Raw genomic sequence first — 21,713 nt, 5'->3', positions numbered from 1 at the left:
TGCGTATGCAGAATGTCTGGGATCTTTTATTTCAGCTCATGAAACATGGGACCAACATGTATTAAAGACCCCTTGACTTTCCCCCCATTTTGTTACGTTACAGCCTTATTCTAAAATGGATTTTAAAAAATTCCTCATCAATCTATACCCCGTAATGACAAAGCAAAAACAGGACGACTCTTTGCAAGTTGTACGCCGACTCATGGGTCTCCCGGTCACAGTCGGCTGTGACACCGCCTGGGATCGAACCCAGTGCTGTAGTGATGCCTCAAGCACTGCAATGCAGTGCATTAGACCACTGTACCACTCAGGAAGCCCTTACTCAGTACTTGGATGGGGAGTATTGCTGCACAGCTATATTCAGGTCTATCCAGAGATGTTCGATCGGGTTCAAGTCCGGACTCTGGCTGGGCCACTCAAGGACATTCAGGGACCTGTCCCAAAGCCATTCCTGCGTTGTCTTGGCTGTGTGCTTAGGGTCATTGTCCTGTTGGTATGTGAACCTTCACCCCAGTCTGAGGTCCTGAGGGCTCTGGAGAAGGTTTTCATCAAGGATCTCTCTGTACTTTGCTCGGTTCATCTTTCCCTCGATCCTGACTAGTCTCCCAGTCCCTGCCACTGAAAAAACATTCCCACAGCATGTTGCTGCCACCACCATGCTTCTCAGTAGGGATGGTGCCAGGTTCCCTCCAAATGTTACGCTTGGCGTTCAGGTCAAAGAGTTCAATCTTGGTTTCATCAGATCAGAGAATCTTGTTTCTCATGGTCTGAGAGTCCTTTAGGTCACTTTTGGCAAACTCCAAGTGTACTGTTATGTGCCTTTTACTGAAGAGTGGCTTCTGTCTGGCCACTCTACCATAAAGGCCTGATTGGTGGAGTGCTGCAGACATGGTTGTCCTTCTGGAAGGTTCTCTCATCTCCTCAGACGAACTCTGGAGCTCTGTCTGAGTGACCATTGAATTCTTGGTCATCTCCCTGACCAAGGCCATTCTCCCCCGATTGCTTAGTTTGGCGTGGTGGCCAGTTCTAGGAAGAGTCTTGGTTGTTCTAAACTTCTTCCCTTTAAGAATGATGAAGGCCACTGTGTTCTTGGGGAGTTAATAGACAGGTGTGTTTCTTTCTAAATCATGTCCAATCAATTTAATTTACCACAGGAGGACTCCAGTCGAGTTGTAGAAACACCTCATTGATGATCAATGGAAACAGGATGCACCTGAGCTCAATTTCAAGTCTCATAGCAAAGGGTCTGAATACTTATGTAAATAAGGCATTTCTGTTTAAAAAAATTATACATTTGCAAATATGTCTAAAAACCTGTTTTCACTTTGTCTTTATGGGGTATTGTGTGTAGATTGATAAGGAAAACAATTTCAGAATGCACTGCATGGTGTCATTTCATCAGGCGCTGCGTAATACAGGGTGTTTCTGGCCTTTTACCACACCCATTCCACAGGCCACAACACAAATCCCTGTATATGAAATACATATCTGCTTATAGTGAAAAAAACTATTCTTTTTGCTGATGTAAAATTAGGGTTTGGAGTACTCCATTTAGAAAGTGCCCACAGAAATTCATAGCATACCCCTTGACCTATTCCACATTTGTTACAGATTCAATTTATTTAATTGATTTGTTTTTTCACCTATCTACACACAATAACCAACAATGGCAAAGTGATAACATATTTGTAGAAAATTGAGCACATTTATTGGGAATGAAATACATAATGATTTAATTTACTGTACATAAGTATTAACACTCTTTTGCTACGACACTCCAACTTGAGCTCAGGTGCGTCTAATTTCCTTTGATAATCCTTGAGATGTCACTACAATTGCATTGGAGTCCACCTGTGGCCAATTCAATTGTTTGGATATAATTTAGAATGAAGCACATCTGTCTATATAAGGTCCCACAGTTGACAGTGCATGTCAGAAGGCACGTAAAAGACTGAGATTATAAGGTAAAATGTTGTGGTCTGAGGAGACAGAAATGTTAGTCTTTGACCTGAATGTAAAGTGCTATGTCTGGAGAGAACCAAGCACAGCTCATTACTCGTCTAACACCATCCCTACTGTGACACATTGGTGGTGGTAGCCTCATGCTATGGCGATGCTTTTCAGTGGCAGATGCTGGGAGACTGGTAAGGATAGAGGGAACAATGAATGGAGCCAAATACAGGCAAATTCTTGATGAGAACCTGCTTCAGAGTGCAAACAACCTTAGACTGGGGGCGAAGATTTACGTTCCAACAGGACAATGACCCCAAGCATACAGCCAAAGCAACAATAGAATTGCTTCTGAACAAGGATGTGATGGAATTTGAGTGGCCCAGCCAATGCCAAGACTTGAATCCAATTGAAAATCCGTGGAAAGACTTGATGATTGCTTTTCACTGCCACTCCCCATCTAACTTAACAGAGCTTGAGAAAATCTGCAAGGAAGAATGGGAAAAAATCCCAAATCCAAATGTGCCAAACTGATACAGGCATACCCAAGATGACTCAACGTTGTAATCTCCACCAAAGCAGCTTCTACAAAGTATTGACTCTGGTGTGAATATGTATGCAAAAATGTATATTTCTGTATTTCATTTTCAATGAATTAGCAAAAGTTTCCTAAAAGGTTTTCATGTTGTCATTATTAGGTATTGGGTGTAGATTTTGAATTCAGACTGTAACACAACAAAATGTGGAGTAAGTCAAGGGGTATGAATACTTTCTGAAGACACTGTATATATGGTGGGGCTGAATAATGTGTGTTGCTGGCCTTTTACTACACCCATTCCATAGGCCATATGGCAAGTATTGTCTTATAGTGAAAGCTTTTTTGTGCCGATGTAAAAGTGAGGTTGGGAGCACTCAGTAGGGTATTTATCGTACACCTCTTTGAATTATCTAGTATCATAGTATTTTCTGATAATTACACATTTGTGAAATCTATCTGGTATCATCTGAAAATAATACAACATTTTCCTCACAAAGACAAGTCATCTGTGCTCTAACAAATACACATAGAATGACTATCTGGGTCTAAACATCAAATTGCAAAGACAACCAAAACTCTTCCCACTGGGCACAGGCGTCAGTTCAATGTCTAGTTTTGATTTACATTTGTTTGAGTTGTGAACTATCGTGAATTAAACATGAAATCAACAAAACCATTCACCATGTCATTGGATGTAGGTGAAAAAATTGGTGAAAAAAAGACTAAATGCTCTTAGGTGGTGATTTTCTGCAAATCAAATTTGTTTTCCACGTTGATTTAATGTCATCAAATTGATTTTGGGGGTTGAAATGATGTAGAAACAACATTGATTCAACTATTTTTTTCCCAGTGGGTTCCATCTCCACTAACTAAAGAAGATTATAACATATTAAGCAATGACAGAATAATGAATGAGTACAATGATCTGTTGAAGTTACATCTGAATGAACACATTAGGTTAATGTGCACTGCGTTTTTTGCGAGTCAGAAATGACAGTTTGTTTTATGACAGCGAAGAGGTTATGCCAAATTTCCCTAGAATGGCCATCAACTGCTGTGGTTTTAAGTATGTGATAGTGCCAGTGAACTTAAGGTCACATTGGACAGTAATTGAGAGATATGCAACATAAAGTTAGTAGTAGTAATTGCGTTACTTTAAATTTTAAGATGATGGATTTCTTAAACCAGCATGAGAATTAGAGGATACATTACTTCAGATTTAGAAATACCTGGCATTGCAGTATCTTGGGGTTGTGGTGGATGTTGCAAATCGATATTAGGAAGGTGTTCCTAATGTTTGGTATTCTCAGTGGCGATTCTACAGACCCTACTGAGTAATCCCAACTGAGTAAATTATTTTTACTTTTGATACTTAAGTATATTTAAAACCAAATACTTTTAGACTTTTACTCAAGTAGTATTTTACTGGGTGACTTTTACTTTTACTTGAGTCATTTTCTATGAAGGTATCTTTACTTTTACTCAAGTATGACAATTGGGTACTTTCCCCACCACTGCCAAAATGTAGCATGTTTTTAAAGGGAACTCTTATTTTGATAAACAAAACTGCGATCGTGTTGACAGCATAATACCCTGCTGCCAGGAGAACGATAATTACTAGCTGTGTGTAAACAACGCAAACGCTTCCTCTATTTGCGTGCCTGTAAGGGAGGGAGCTGTCGCTGTCTGCTGTACTGGAGGTCCAAAACTCCAGGATTCTATAAAATGGTTAGGTGCCGAGACTCGATTGTAAATATACCACACAAGCTCTCACAGACCCCAAAATAATATCTACGCAACGGTCACAGATTGAGGAAGCATTTTTGTAGACAATGAGGTTGTGGCTAGATGGATTACAGCATTTTAGCTAAACTTAAGTAATTTTCTAACCTTAACCTAATTCTCCTAACCTGCTACTCTAATTCTCCTAACCTGCTACTCTAATTCTCCTAACCTGCAACGTTAATTCTCCTAACCCGCAACATTAATTCTCCTACCCTGCCACTCTAATTCTCCTAACCTGCAACGTTAATTCTTCTAACCTGCTACGTTAATTCTCCATCTAGCCACAACCGTAGAAGTCACCAGTTCCGTGAAACTATTAGTGTCACCATACCAGGACAGTGACACCAGTTTTGCTACAGGACTGTTTTGTTAGCACAGACTGGAATATGTTCCGGGTCTCCTCCAATGGCATTGAGGAGTATACCACATCAGTCACCGGCTTCATCAATAAGTGCATCGATGACATTGTCCCCACAGTGACCGTACGTACATACCTCAACCAGAAGCCATGGATTACAGGCAAAATCCGCATTGAGCTAAAGGCTAGAGCTGCCGCTTTCAAGGAGAGGGACTCTAACCTGGAAGCTTATAAGAAATCCTGCTATGCCCTCCAACGAACCATAAAAAAGGCAAAGCGTCAATACAGGACTAAGATCGAATCGTACTACACTGGCTCTGATGCTCGTCGGATGTGGCAGGGCTTAGAAACCATTACAGACTACAAAGGGAAGCGCAGCCAAGCGCTTCCCAGTGACACAAGCCTACCAGACGAGCTAAACTACTTCTATGCTCGCTTCGAGGAAAATAACACTGAAACTTCATGAGAGCACCAGCTGTTCAGTAAGACTGTGTGATCACGCTCTCTGCACATGATGTAAGTAAGACCTTTTAACAGGTCAACATTCACAAGGCCAAATGGCCAGATGGACAGCCTATAGGGAGGAGGTTAGAGACCTGGCCGTGTGGTGCCAGGACAACAACCTCTCCCTCAACGTGATCAAGACAAAGGAGATGATTGTGGACTACAGGAATTTACGCACGTATTTGGATAGGACCAAGGATATCCATTTTAGTCACCATATTTTTTTTGTCTGTTTTGCTAATCTATCTGAGGGTAGTGTGCTTTCTAAGTAGGGTCTTTCTCATTGGATTGTGGAGGCATGTGTCAGCATCTGACAGCAAAGGACAGGAGTTGCTTAGCGCTGTGTTTACTCAGTCCACTAGGGGTGTGGCAGCTTCTTGGGCATTGTTCAAGGGCATAACAATTGGTGATATCTGTGCAGCAGCGAGTTGGGGTTCTCCACAAGCCTTTGCAGGGTTTTATCGCTTGGACGTAACTGCTCCCAGTGTGGCTCATAGTGTTGTTATGGCTGGGTCTGAAAGTGGGTGTTAGGCATCGCATACAGGTTGCACATTTATCTGGGTTAACACAGTTCCCCTGTGGGTTCCTTGTGTGAGTTCTGTCATTCCAAACTCCACAGGTCTTAGTGTGAGCCTTTTTGGATCCGATAGGGTTCTATGGACTTGGGTCGATGTTAGGTAGCATTTTTGCGCTGGTTAACAGTTTTCTGTGGGCTTGAGGTGAGCCTTGGGCTGCCGTGGCATCTCGCAAGTACACATTTTCCAGGTTACTGCAGATTTCCTGTATGTTTGAGCCTCGGGTTGTGTTCTGTTATTTTGGACTTGAGGTTCCTTGTGCTAGTTCTGACATTTCAGTCTCTCAAGGTAAGCGTTGTTCTTGGAACCTTGGGGTCTAGAGACTTGGGCTACAGTGGTATCATGTCAGTGGTGTCAGGTTAAAGGAGCAAGCTGAAATTAGCCAAGTTGCAGCAGGTTCTGGTTCCCTATTTGGGGCTCAGGCCCAATGAGGCTCTGACAGTTGGCTTCTGTAACCCCTTTTAGGAGCCGGTGGAACCTATGTGTGCATGGGCTGCCGTGGGCCTCCTAGTTTGGTAGCCTCTGAGCTGGCTTGGGGCGTGATTGTATGTCACCATAGTATGTTATACCGAGTGACCGACTGAAAGGGAATGTACAGTTATGAATATAACTGCTGTTCCCTGAAGGAGGGAACGAAGTATAACATATTTTTGCCTCACACGGACAGGGGGTTTGGGCTTGCTGAAGAGTGGTTATTGAATTGAGGAATGGATGCTAGCCCTGGTATTATAATCAGGAAGGCGGGGCTTCCGAAGGCGGGCTCTGCATCCATTGGGACGATGTGCATCGTTTCAGTTTGCTTCAGCTGAAAAAGATTGGTTATGGACTCCCCATAGTATGTTATACCTTGTTTCCTCCTTCATGGAACAGTAGTTATGTTCATAACTGTACGTTCCAGAGCAACCTCTTCAGGCAGCCTTCAAAAGGAGAGCCCATGGTCTATGTCCATCTACATGGAACTCCTGAGGGGACACACCTAGCGCTGTTATGTTTCATTGGCCCTGTCTGTCTAGTGCCATTCTACAGTCACCTGGACTCACGTAACTGACTGCAGACAGAACTCCACCACTCTTTTGAACACCACCACATACTGAACCCCTGTAACCGACCACAACAACAAACTCAATCATTATTTTTAATTAGTATATAAATCATCTCAAAATCATTATCTTGCCCTATGTCCTGATTTCAAATGAGTATAGTCATATGGGAAATTACTCATGCTTACTTTTTTGCACTGAGCTCTTTAATGCTGTGATGTTCTGATGATGATATAACAATACAGAGAAGTAATTCTCTAGTAAGTACTGTAGCAGCAGAATAATTTAATGTGAGTCGTCAGGCACGCACGGATGGGCCTTCACACAGATGAACCACATTGCACTTGTAATAACTCGGATCATAACTGTACTGCAGTATCGTTTTAAATCCCTAGATGGCAGTCTTGTTAAAGAATCCGTGTTTCAGGGGACTGTGGGGCTGTAGGGGTTACCATTGACAGTAGGGTTTTACCATATGTTTCTTCCATAGACCGAGTTTAAGCGCTACGGCGCATCAACTCCCGGATGACCATGGTAGTTGAAGTCCATATGCTAAACAGTGGGCGTAGTCTTTCATCCAATCATAATGGGGAAAAAACTACATCTCCCATGGCACACAATTGTAGACCTGAAACGCACGTATTCCAAATCGACGATCTCCGTTAAGTTCATTTCCTCTAGTGGCATGACGTAGGTGGGGGAGGAAGATAGGGATCAACTATGGAACGAGCTGAAGATGCAACCGTATAACGGTACCGGCTGATAGATAGCTGAACTCTTTGTTCACATCAAAAAAAGTGGAGGACCCGAAGAGACAGACAAAAATACAGACATGCAGTTCAAATACAGAAGGCACTGATTTATTTTTATAGGATATTTTTCTGTGCTCCTTCAAGGGCTGGGTCCGTTAACGCTGTTGTTGGCGGAACCGGCTGGCCAAGATGTCTGTGGAAGAACAGGAATATCCCGAGGCGACTCTGGTGGCAGAGGCCGGGCCGCAGTGGTTTCGGGCGGAATTAGAGCGCCTATCCCGGGAGCTGAGCGAGACGACTCATGAGAAGATCCAGGCGGCGGAATACGGGCTGGCGGTGCTCGAAGAGAAGCAACAGCTCAAACAGCGTTATGACGAGTTAGAGACCGAGTTCGAGACTGTTCGGCATGAACTCGACCAACTGAAGGAGGTAGAGTGAGGTCACAACATTCCATTGCTGCAAATGTGTCCAATTTACTGTCAAAGCGCACATTCATTGTAACCGTTAACGGATACATTGTTTCTAACAAAGAGCAAATTAGGCTCATAGCTTACGTTTCTCATTCGATTCAGGCAGTGCTATGTTGCTTTGTTTCGAAAGTTTTTAATTAAATTCAGCTGTGATGTTGTTATAACCATATTAAACACTTTATAGCCCACCCAGAATGCTCTCTGAACGATTGATTACGTTTGCTTGTCAAGTGGTTAACAAACACCACAAAGTTGTATTAGAAGTTTCTTAGCCTACTTTGGTAACAACATTAAAGTTGGCCTAGTGTGATAAAAGACAACGTTCAAAAAGACAGAACACTAACTTTAGGCAAGAGGGCAGATGTTTTCGGATGTATACAAACATACATGTGAAATGTGTGTCAAAATGTTATGTGTGAAAATATGGGTGCTATTTGAATATCTTTGTTAAAGTTATCATCTCTGCTTGACATTTATCAGCAGCAGCCTTCACAAGTCCCAACATGCTGTTGGTGTGACAGTGGAAATTGTTCTGGTGAAAGCAGTAAGTACTATATTTAAGCTAGTCAGGCCCATGCTGGCTCTGTCTCTGCTAGATAAGGGTTTCTCTCCCTCTGGCTTCTCAAATGGGAGAGAACAGCAACCAGGTTGTTTGGCTGTTTTTGATAAGCTCTGCCCTTATGCTGTAGCCTTTTTTCAGAGAGACAATGGCCTCTATCTTGTAGACATATCTGTTACAGAAGAATCCTGTTGCAGTTGCTCCCTGCTTCATAGGAGCTAATACCCATTGTTAAACAGGGCTGTACTCAATTGCCTCAATAACTAAATTGAGTCATTATGTCTCTTGTGAGTCCAGAGGCCTTTCTAGGTCCAGCCCATATCCTTACAATGTTTAAGGAGATTTTAGTTACCCTGAAGCATGTGAATCCCTCTCAATCGCTTGCAGTATACTGAAGTAAACAGTTAGACTATGTCTTATATCTAAGAAAGAACATTCTCGCAGAATTCTGACTATGGTGCTCTAGCAGAATGGCAGCAAGTTCAGCCACACAACACAACTGGCTATCATGCTAACTTCACTAGCATTGTTTATGTTTACCTGATTATTTCTGTCTCTATCAAGAATAGCTAGTTTCTGTTGTCATTCATTTCAAGCATATTGATGGTAAATCCACTCCACTGAGCTCAGCCCCACTTTTGAACTTCATTGTGTGAGAGACAAAGAGGGGAATGAAAGGACATGAGTTCACAGGCCAAACATCAAGCATATGTGTCCCTTGTACTGTGCCTTCAGAAAGTATTCATACCACTTGAATTCAAAATTGATTAAATATATTATTTTCTCACCCATCTACACACAATACCCCATAATGACAAAGTGAAAATATGTTGTTGGAACTTTTTGCTAATATACTGAAAATTAAATACAGAAATATCTCATTCAGATACTGTAAATACTCACACCCCTGAGTCTTGTAGAAGCACCTTTGGCAGTGATTACAGCTGTGAGTCTTCAAGCTCAGTAACATGTTCAGGTCTGGCCATGGATTTTCAAGTAGATTTAAGTAAAAACTGTAACTCAGCAACTCAGGAACATTCACTGTCTTCTTGGTAAGCACCTCCAGTGTATGTTCGGCCTTGTGTTTAGGTTATTGTCTTGTTGAAAGATTATTTTTTTCTCCCAATGTCTGTTGGAAAGCGGACTGAACCAGAGTTTCCTCTAGGATTTTGCCTGTGCTTAGCTCCATTGCATTTTTTTTCCATAAACTCCCCAGTTCTTAAAGATTACAAGCATACCCATAACATGCCTAGTGGTTAGAGCGTTGGTCCAGTAACCGAAAGGGTGCTAGATTGTTCTGCCCCTGAACAAGGCAGTTAACCCACTGTTCCTAGGCCATTGTAAATAAGAATTTGTTCTTTACTGACTTGCCTAGTTAAATAAAAGTTAAATAAAAACACAAAATAAAACACGATTCAGCCACCACTATGCTTGAAAATATGGAGAGTTGTACTCAGTAATGTGTTGTATTGGATTTGCCCCAAACATAACACTTTTGTATTCTGGAAAAAAAAGTTGCTTTGCCACTGTAAGGGGTGCGTAACTGGTGGCAGGGAAGTCAGACGCAGTAGAGCAGAACTTGGTAATAGCCCAAGCAGTTCAATAGCAAAACCCACTGCATAAAAATAACAAGACATTTGGGTACAAAAACCCGTCGCGCACCAATCAACACGTGCACAAGCACTTACAATAAACAATCCCACACAAAGACATGGGGGGAATAGCGGGTTAAATACACAACAAATGATTGAGGGAATTGAAACCAGATGTGCGGGAAAAACAAGACAAAACACATGGAAAATGAAAAGTGGATCAATGATGGCTAGAAGACAGGCGACGCCGACCGCTGGGCGCCGCCTGAACAAGGAGAGGACCCGACTTTGGCGGAAGTAATGATGGTCACATTTTTTTGCAGTATTACTTTAGTGCCTTGTTGAAAACAGGGTGCATCTTTTGTAAAAAAGAAAATTCTGTACAGGCTTCCTTCTTTTCACTCTGTCAATTAGGTTAATATTCTGGAGTGACTACAATGTTGTTCATCCATCCTCAGTTTTCTCCTATCACAGCCATTAACCTCTTTAAAGGTTTTAAAATCACCATTGGCCTCATGGGGCGGCAGGGTAGCCTAGTAGTTAGAGCGTTGGACTAGTAATCAAAAGGTTGCAAGTTCAAGTCCCCGAGCTGACAAGGTACAAATCTGTCATTCTGCCCCTGAACAGGCAGTTAACCCACTGTTCCTAGACCGTCATTGAAAATAAGAATTTGTTCTTAACTGACTTGCCTAGTAAAATAAAGGTAAAAAAAAATGGTGAAATCCCTGAGTGGTTTCCTTAATCTCCAGCAACAGAGTTAGGAAGGATGCCTGTATCTTTGTAGTGACTGGGTGTATTGATGTACCATCCAAAGTGTAATTGATAACTTCACGGTGCTCAAAGTAAATATTTACTGTCCAATTTGTATTTATTTTTTATCCATCTACCAATCGGTGCCCTTCTTTGCGAGGCATTTGAAAACATCCCTGGTCTTGTGTTTAGGTTATTGTCTTGTTGAAAGATTATTTTTTTCTCCCAATGTCTGTTGGAAAGCAGACTGAACCAGAGTTTCCTCTAGGATTTTGCCTGTGCTTAGCTCCATTGCATTTTTTTTTTCATAAACAAACTCCCCAGTTCTTAAAGATTACAAGCATACCCATAACATGCCTAGTGGTTAGAGCGTTGGTCCAGTAACCAAAAGGGTGCTAGATTGTTCTGCCCCTGCCTCTGGTCTTTTTGGTTGAATCTGTTTTTGAAATTCATTGCTTGAAATGGCTTTACAGTGTGAGGTACAGAGATAAGGTAGTCATTCACAAATCATGTTAAACACAATTATTGCACACAGAGTGAGTCTGTGGGGGTGAATACTTAGGAGTTGAATACTTAATTATTGACTCAAGACATTTCAGCTTTTCATATTGTATTAACTTATAAACATTTCTAAAACATAATTCCACTTTGACATTATGGGGTATTGTGTGTAGGTCAGTGATTAAAAAAAAATCTAAGGCTGTAACACAATAAAATTTGGAAAAAGTAAATGGGTGTGAATACTTTCTGAAGGCACTGTATTGTATTGTATCCTTTTACACACACACACACACACACACACAACCTCTATCACTCCAGTATCCCTGCCTGTTGTAAATGTGGTGTTGGAACTGACCCTGAATATAGCTCTCGTGTTCTTTTATTTCTTGTGTGTTTTTGTTCTACCTTATGTTATTTTTAGTACTACATTGATATCGATTACTGTATTGTTGGGTTTAGAGCAGGCAAGAAAGGCATTTCATGTGCATGTGATATTAAAACTTGAAACACAGAGCCACACAGCCACAGGACACCTATGTTATTTCTCATAGAGACACTTAATTGATTGGATCAGTCATTGTTTGGATCAGTCATTGTTTGGATCAGTCATTATTTGGTTCAGTTATTGTTTGGGTAATCCATTCAACTGTATGGCACCGACTGATAGGGCTGCCGTGATTCTAGCTCTTAGGAAACTTTGCGGTAGTTTTTTTTTTTTTTTGTGTTATTTTTTACATTATTATCCCAGAAAATGTTTGGTGTTATTACATACAGCCCTAGAGAACCTTTGGATATCAGAGCTACGGTAACTCACCAGCATTACCAGCATTACAACCAGGGAAATAACTTTCCCGAATTGGATCCTTTGTTTGTACCCCCCAGGGCAATTGAACTGATTCCAGAGGCTGAGCCAAAACACCACTGGTGGAAAGAGGTACTTGGAGCGGTCTTCTAGTCCGACTCAGGAGGCGCGCACACCACCCACCGCTTCCGAATATATTACTTGCAAAAGTTCAGTCTCTGGATAATAAAGTTGATGAGTTCAGGGCGAGGATTTCCTTCCAGAGAGACATCAGGGATTGTAACATACTCTGTTTCACGGAAACGTGGCTCTCTCAGGATATACTGTCTGTCCGTACAGCCAGTTGGGTTCTCAATTCATTGCGCAGACAGGAATAAATACCTCTCTGAGAAGAAGAAGGGCGGGGGTGTATGTTTCATGATTAACTACTCATGGTGTGATGGTGATAACATACAGGAACGCTCAAAACTGAAAGCGCGAACCATCATATTTCACCATGGCAAGGTGACTGGGAATATGGCCAAATACAAACAATGTAGTTATTCCCTCCGCAAGGCAATCGAACAGGGAAAACGTCAGTATAGAGACAAAGTGGAGTTGCAATTCAACAGCCCAGACACAAGACATATGTGGCAGGGTTAACAGACAATCACGGACTACAAAGGGAAAACCAGACATGTCGCGGATACCAGCGTCTTGTTTCCGGGACAAGCTAAACACCTTTGACTGCTTTGAATATAACACAGTGCCACCGACGAGGCCGCTACCAAGGCCTATGGGCTCTCCTTCTCCATGGCCAATGTGAATAAGACATTTAAGCATGAATTGAATTGAATTTTAACCCTCACAAAGCTGCTGGCCCAGATGGCATCCCTGGCAGCGTCCTCAGAGCATGTGCAGACCAGCTGGCCGGAGTGTTTACAGATATTTTCAATCTCTCCTCTCCCTATCCCAGGCTACTGTCCCAACATGCTTCAAGATGTCCACCATTGTTCCCGTACCCAAGAAAGCAAAAGTAACTGAATAAAATGACTATCGCCCCGTAGCACTCACTTCTGTCATCATGAAGTGCTTTGAGAGACTATTCAAGGATCACCTCTACCTTACCTGCCACCCTAGACCCACTTCAATGTGCTTACCGCCCCAATAGATCGCACTGCACACGGCCCTATCCCATCTGGACAAGAGGAATACCTATGTAAGAATGCTGTTCATTGACTATAGCTCAGCATTCAACAACATAGTACCCTCCAAGCTTATCATTAAGTTTGAGGCCATGGGTATAAACCCTGTCCCGTCAATCTGGGTCGTGGACTTCCTGACGGGCCGCCCCCAGGTGTTGAAGGTAGGAAACAAAACCTCCACTTCGCTGATCCTCAAAATCCTCACTGGGGCCCCACAAGGATGCGTGCTCAGCCCCCTCCTGTACTCCATGTTCACCCATAACTGCGTGGCCATGCACGCTTCCAACTCAATCATCAAGTTTGCAGACAACACAACAGTAGTCGGCCTGATTACCAACAATGACGAGACAGCCTACAGGGAGGAGGTGAGGGGCCTGGGAGTGTGGTGGCAGGAAAATAACCTCTCACCCATTGTCAAAAAACTAAGAAGCTGATCGTGGACTTCAGGTAACAGCAGAGGGAGCACTCTTCTATTTCGAATCGACTGGACCACAGTGGACTAGGTGAAAAGCATCAAGTTCCTCGGCGTACTCATCACTGATGATCTGAAATGGTCCACTCACACAGACAGTGTGGTGAAGAAGGTGCAACAATGCCTCTTCAACCTCAGGAGGCTGAAGAAATTTGTCTTGGCACCTAAAAACCCTCACAAACTTTTATTGATGCACAACTGATAGCATCCTGTCAGGCTGACTGTCGATGCAGTTGCCTGGTACGGCAAATGCACCGCCTGCAACCGCATGGCTCTCCAGAGGGTGGTGCGGTCAGCTCAACGCATCACTGGGGGCAAACTAACTGCCCTCCAGGACACCTACAGCACCCGATGTCACAGGAAGGCCAAAAAGATAATCAAGGACAACAACCATCCGATCCACTGCCTGTTCACACCGCCATCATCCAGAAGGCGAGGTCAGTACATGTGCATCAAAGCTGGGACCGAGAGACTGAAAAACAGCTTCTATCTCAAGGCCATCAGACTGTTAAATATCCATCACTAGCACATTAGAGGTTGCTGCCCTATATACATAGACTTGAAATCACTGGCAACTTTAAAAATGGAACCCTAGTCACTTTAAGGTTTACATATTTTGCATTACTCATCTCATATGTAGAACTGTATTCTTACCTATTCTACTGTATCGCTCTGACATTGCTTGTCCAAATATTTATACGTTCTTAATTCCATTCCTTTACTTTAGATTTGTGTGTATTGTGTGTATTGTTGTCAAATTCTTTGATATTACTTGTTAGATATTACTACACTGTTGGAGCTAGAAACACAAGCATTTTGCTACACCCGCAATAACATCTGCTGAGCACGGGTATGTGACAAATAAAATTTGATTTAATTGATAATATTTTGTAAACAGTCCTAAGAAAGGTCTAAATCTCCCACTGGGTTCTAAGATGGTTCACCCCTATCTCTCTCTGATGAAGGTTTATGGACTGGACCTAGGAGTATTGCGTGTTCGGAAACCCGGAAGTTGAGTTATTTGCGTAGAGCTCCCTATTGGTTCATTCTAGTAATTCAAGTGAACAACTCAGAGCTCAACTAGTTTCCAAGTCGGACATTTCAGAGTTTCCTAGTTCCCACGAGCATGCATATGCTCAGAGCAGGGGGAGACTAAGACTTGGGGGACAAGTAGTATCATTGAGAAAGGATATATTTTTCTCCTCAGTAGCTAGGACCAGCATCAGAGAGTATTGGGCCACCATTAAACTATCTCTACTGATTCAACTACATCAGAATGAAAATATATGTATTTATTCAGATAGCCCTACTTTTGGTGTTTGTAAAAAACAGACATAGGAGTTTGAGAAAGAGATAGAGAGAGAGAGGCATCAGATGGGATAGGTATAACCAAGGCAAGCTAGTAGGCTCACCACATTCCTGTTATACACATTCTCACACTAACACCCTCTTATTCATGGAATGCCCAGGTCAGCAAAACCTTAGCTTAGTTAACACAGTAATTACATGTTTATCTGCTGACCTTTACGTGAACCGCTTACAGTACATCCATGTGGGATTGTCTGTTCCTGTGAAGCCAACGTCACACGCAGACACACGCACGCAGACACACGCACGCACGCAGACACACGCACGCAGACACACGCACGCAGACGCACGCACGCAGACACACGCACGCACGCAGATACACGCACGCAGACACGCACGCACGCAGACACACGCACGCACGCAGACACACGCACGCACGCACGCACACACGCACGCACGCAGACACACGCACGCACGCAGACACACGCACGCAGACACACTGAGCGCTTGTTACGTACGTGGATATGGGGTCAGACAGAGGCTTAGACACAGGTGGAGGTGGTTAACACTAAGCTCCTCATGTCCCCGTTGGGTCTCCCGCCTCGCTTCAACTCTACTGCGCAAAACACACTTCAGGAACTATTAGACAGTGCAAAAACAGGCCTAGGGTTCGTCCAAACCAGAATTTCTGGAAAACCTGGGAGTTTTGGGAAAGTTACTTTTGCAACCCTACCAGAAACTATGGGACAGTGCAACAACAGTCCTCTAATCAATGACAATCCTTTAATGTTTATATGTATTTCCATTAGGCCCTGTTCTTTAATCAATGATCACATATCTGATCTGGAGTCCATCACATGACATGTCAGAGAGTGTCTAAAGTATAAAGCAACACAGGAGTGACATGCTGTAGATATGTTCTCAAGAGCAGGCGATTGTATGAAAATTACTGTCTGTATTTTGTCCACTGAAGGCTGTGGCCTATAATTATGTGAAAGTCTGTATTGTAATTATGACCTATAGTTCACTACAGTTTAACAACAGTGTTGTCACAGTTCCTCGGGGAGAGGGGGCTGTATAAAGTAGCACTGTTTGTTCAGTAAGGCCTCTTCTGTTGATCTGTACATTTTGTGGTACCCTTCCCCTTAGGAACAATTTTAATTTGTATTAGGATATTGAATTAGAATTTAAAATTTGTTTGTTTAATGCACAAATGGAATAATTTAATTCATCATTTGAACTTGTATGTCATTATTTGAAACAGAAATGAATGCAAATGGCATTTTTCTGTTTTTGTGACACTCCCTTCTAATGCAGCCTGTGATCATCATAGACGGGAACAGAAGGCACGTCCATGCTCCAGAGAGTAGCTCATCATAGACGGGAACAGAAGGCACGTCCATGCTCCAGAGAGTAGCTCATAGCCAAAACGGTTCAAATGCTAGAGCCAAATTCATAGGAAGAAAATACATTCAACATGCAATATTGGCTTCAGAAACCTGCTGGCTTCAGAAGTTTCTGTTTACCACAGTGAATGTTTGATTCTATCTGTTCTCCTATGCCTTTCCTGTCAGGAAAAGGACCAGGATGTTGTCTCTGGTTTTGAATCTATGTTGTCTCTGGTTTTGAATCTAAATTGAAAGAACTCAATTTGAAAACTGAATCTGTATGTATTTTATAAGTTGAATATAGGAAACTTTGGTAACACTTTACTTGACACCCAGCATCATAACACGTTATGACACTCATAACCATGTCATAATATGTCATAACGGCTGACATAACTTGTCAAAACCTGTAATAATATGGTCAAAACACTGTCATGACACATATATTTAGACCTGTTGTGACATATAATGCATTATTTCATGGCTGTTTATGACACCAACATAAGAGTGTCAAAACCCACAAAACCTACCACACAAGGTAGAACATTCCATGACACCATAGCCCACTTGTCAACAGTAAGTTTGTTATATTTTCTGAAACTGACCATATTAAATTATCATTGTAATTGCACACAAAGTTTTATATCAGACATGCTGCTACCCCAATGCACTTGACGAGGATGAATGGCAGAGCAGATTTCAGGAGCAGGACAAGAACCCCCTTTTTGACTGACGATTGACATAAGGGCATATACAGTACATGATAGGCCTATCTGGCTTATGTGATTATGATGGTCATAATGCTTCATGACAGTGTCAAAGTGTATTTTCATAGTCCAAGTAAAGTGACACAGGATGGTCATAATGCTTCATGACAGTGTCAAAGTGTATTTTCATAGTCCAAGTAAAGTGACACAGCATGGTCATAATGCTTCATGACAGTGTCATAAAGTGTATTTTCCTTTATTTAAAATAAGATGGGGAAAACATGACTGTGAAGAATGAATTATAACAACAACAAAGGACTTAAGAAACCAATTTTCAAACAAAAGGAAACTTATGTTCAGTTGAAGTCGGAGGTTTACATACATTTAGGTTGGAGTCATTAAAACTTGTTTTTCAACCACTCCACAAATGTATTGTTAACAAACTGGCAAGTCGGTTAGTAGAGCTACTTTGTGCATGACACAAGTCATTTTCCAACAATTGTTTACGGACAGATTATTTCACTTATAATTCACTGTATCATAATTCCAGTTCCAGTTTACATACACTAAGTTGACTGTGCCTTTAAACAGCTTGGAAAATTCCAGAAAATGGTGTCATGGCTTTAGAAGCTTCTGATAGGCTAATTGACATAATTTGAGTCAACTGGAGGTGTACCTGTGGATGTATTTCAAGGCCTACCTTCAAACTAGTTGCTTGACATCATGGGAGAATCAAAAGAAATCAGTCAAACCCTCAGATTACATTTTTTAGACCTCTGGTTCATCCTTGGGAGCAATTTCCAAATGCCTGAACGTACCACGTTCATCTGTACAAACTATAGTACGCAAGTATAAACACCATGGGACCACGCAGCCGTCATACCGCTCAGGAATTAGACGCATTCTGTCTTCTAGAGATGAACGTACTTTGGTGCAAAAAAGTGCAAATAAATCCCAGAACAACAGCAAAGGACCTGGTGAAGATACTGGAGGAAACAGGTACAAAAGTATATATATCCACAATAAAACGAGTCCTACATCGATATAACCTGAAAGGCCGCTCAGCAAGGAAGAAGGCACTGCTCCAAAACTGCCATAAAAAAGCCACACTACTGTTTGCAACTGCACATGGGGACAAAGATCGTATTTTTTGGAGAAATGTCCTCTGGTCTGATGAAACAAAAATATAACTGGCCATAATGACCATCGTTATGTTTGGAGGAAAAAGTGGGAGGCTTGAAAGCAGAAGAACACCATTCCAACCGTGAAGTACGGGGGTGGCAGCATCATGTTGTGGGGGTGCTTTGCTGCAGGAGGGACTGATGCACTTCACAAAATAATTTTCCTTCCTCATGACGACATCTATGTGGATATATTGAAGCAACATCTCAAGACATCAGTCAGGATTTTGAAGCTTGGTCGCAAATTGGTCTTCCAAATGGACAATGACCCCAAGCATACTTCCAAAGTTGCGGCAAAATGGCTTAAGGACGACAAAGTCGAGGTATTGGAGTGGCGATCACAAAGGAATAACCTCAATCCTATAGACAGTTTGTGGGCAGCAGAACTGAAAAAGTGTGTGTGAGCAAGGAGGCCTACAAACCTGACTCAGTTACACCAGCTCTGTCTGAAGGAATGGGCCAAAATTCACCCAACTTATTGTGGGAAGCTTGTGGAAGGCTACCCGAAACATTTGACCCAAGTTAAACAATTTAAAGGGAATGCTACCAAATACTTATTGAGTGTATGGTAACTTCTGACCCACTGAGAATGTGATGAAAGAAATAAAAGCTGAAGTAAATCATTCTCTCTACTATTATTTTGACATTTCACATTCTTAAGATAAAGTGGTGATCCTAACTGACCTAAGACAGGAACTTTTTAATAGGATTAAGTGTCATGAATTGTGAAAAACTGAGTTTAGAGGTATTTGGCTAAGGTGTATGTAAGCTTCCGAATTCAACTGCTGCTGCCACCACCATGCTTCACTGTAGGGACGGTGTCAGGTTTCCTCCAGATGTGACGATTGACATTCAGGCCAAAGAGTTCAACCTTGGTTTCATGAGAACAGAGAATCTTGTTTCTCATGGTCTGAGAGTCTTTAAAGTGCCTTTTGGCAAACTTCAAGCGGGCTGTTATGTGCCTTTTACTGAGGAGTGGCTTCCGTCTTGCCACTCTACCATAAACCTGTTTTCGCTTTGTCATTATGGGGTATTGTGTGTAGACTGATGAGATGTATTTATTTTTCAAATCTATTTTAGAATAAGGATGTAACGTAACAAAATGTGGAAAAAGTCAAGGGTTCTGAATACTTTCCGAAGGCACTGTAAGCAGCACGTGAGTTTCAAGTTTGAGGAAGATAATTTTCACCATAAAATTACATGCGTAATCACAATTGTGGTCACTTTTCCTGCTAATGGAACATTCGTGCTTATAGCCTACTGCCATGTGCGCATTGCTGCTTTTATAATGTGAAGAAAAGGCCTAATTATTTATCAACATTTTAAGCTAAATGTTCTGATCTGTTGCGTCAGCCATATTGTGTAAAATGTTTTATTTTATTTATTTCTTGCACAGAATAGGTCAACTTTTGTACTATGGGGGATAGTAAATTGACATAGGCAAGTGCTTTTGCTGTTCATTAAAGTAATTATGGACAGTTCTTTCAATATTTTCAATATGCACCTCGGAATTGGCTAAGGCCACGCACAGTTGCGTCCTCTGTGACTGTCTTCACTTGTAGCCTGTGAGAAAGACCCAATCACGTGAACAAGAGCCATGTGAGTGAGAGGCGTATCGGATTGCGCAGCACTCAGGGAGAAGGGCACAACGCAGCACTCAGGGAGAAGGGCACAACGAGCACTCCGGGCCGCAAAAGGCATGGAGTATTTTAGGGGACATTACAGCCACAAAGGGGATGCCGCTGTGAAATTCGAGGCATTATCAAGTGATTGTAAAATTGGGAAGGAGAAACTATTGCAGTGTTTACAGCCTGTGCAAAAAAACAACAATCAGAGATCATGCGTTTCAAGCAACTTTTTTCAAATTATCATTATGGTATCATCATGCTGCCTTAGAGTGTATTAAAATTCAAAATATATAGCCCAATGTTTGTAAAACAACCTAAAGGTACATTAATAACTCTAAATTAAGCATATAGGAATACCTATTTCTTTGTTAACTGCTCAACACAGAATAGCCGCATGTGCGGGCTCCCTCAAATCGTTTGTATTCTTTATACTTTATACTATTAAATAATGCCACAGAATTCTTAGCATAACCTGTCTGCTAAATGAACTAGTGTAGCCATTTTACGTAGCCACATCAGGACCTAACATAAGGACAAATCAGAGTATGCTATTATTTTCTTAAGAAATAGACTACATTTTCTTCATATCATGCTTCTTTAGACCTGTCTAAAATAAATAATGGATTTATTGTGAAGGTGGAGGCTATATTACATGGATTTATTAGACTTTTAAAACGTAGATGTTCCAAGGGTCTGCCTCAGTGGCTTGTAGGAAGCCAGGAGATGCAAAATGTGTTATGTTAATTAACGGTCAATTACCGTGAGACCGACAGTTATTTGCTTGACAATCTAATTTCGTGACCGCCACAGTCCTAGTCATGACAGTGTTATGGCAAGTGATCTCAGCTGTTATGACACATTATGACATAGTTAAAACATATTAAAACAGCCAAAAACAGGAAGCAAATTTGAATCTCTAAATAGATTGATTTAAATGCATCTAGCTATACGTTCAAGGATGAAAAATACGTACAACTAGCTTAGCAGTTCACCTTTCAGTTCACTTAGCAGTTCACCTTTCAACCTATCATTTGCTAACATAATTTGTTTAAATTTTGAAGATGTTTTCTAAAACAATTGCGCTAGAATTACTATTTCAGCTCACGAGCATTGTCACCTCCAGATTGTGAAGGCAGACCTTTTGGTGTTAATGACATGCTATCTATCAATAAGTTCGAAGATAGCTGTTGTTGATTGCAAGCACTGCATCCACATTATGGTACAATCAGTGGTGGGAAAAGTACCCAATTGTCATACCTGAGTAAAAGTAAAGATAACTTAATAGAGAATTACTCAAGTAATAGTGAAAGTACCCCAGTAAAATAAAATGTGAGTAAAAGTCTAAAAGTATTTGGTTTTAAATATACTTAACTATCTAAAGTAAATGTAATTACTAAGCTATACATACGTATGTATCAAAAATAGAAGTATAAATAATGTAATATTCCTTATTTTAATTCTTTTTACAGAGAGCCAGGGGCACAACCCAACACAGACATAATTTACAAACAAGGCATATGTATTTAGTAAGTCCGCCAGACCAAGGCAGTAGGGATGACCAGGTATGTTCTCTTGATAAGTGTGTGAATTGGACCATTGTCCTTTCCTCCTAAGCATTAAAAATGTAACGAGTACTTTTGGGTGTCAGGGAAAATGTATGGAGTTAAAA

General features: G+C 41.6%; 1 protein-coding gene across 1 annotated transcript in view; it reads left to right on the top strand.

Moving 5' to 3' along the window:
- Nucleotides 1-7,395: 7,395 nt before the first annotated feature.
- LOC135541522 (protein bicaudal D homolog 2-like) overlaps nucleotides 7,396-21,713 on the top strand; it is a 30,685-nt gene continuing 16,367 nt past the window's right edge. Inside the window, exon 1 of the mRNA XM_064967834.1 lies at nucleotides 7,396-7,931. Within this exon, the coding sequence (XP_064823906.1) occupies nucleotides 7,692-7,931 (240 nt within the window). The 5' untranslated portion in view covers nucleotides 7,396-7,691. The remainder of the gene's footprint in view (nucleotides 7,932-21,713) is intronic.

This window comes from Oncorhynchus masou, chromosome 6 (genome assembly GCF_036934945.1).
Source record: "Oncorhynchus masou masou isolate Uvic2021 chromosome 6, UVic_Omas_1.1, whole genome shotgun sequence".
Classification (NCBI taxonomy): Eukaryota; Metazoa; Chordata; class Actinopteri; order Salmoniformes; family Salmonidae; genus Oncorhynchus; species Oncorhynchus masou.
This window is presented reverse-complemented; position numbering and strand designations above follow the sequence as displayed.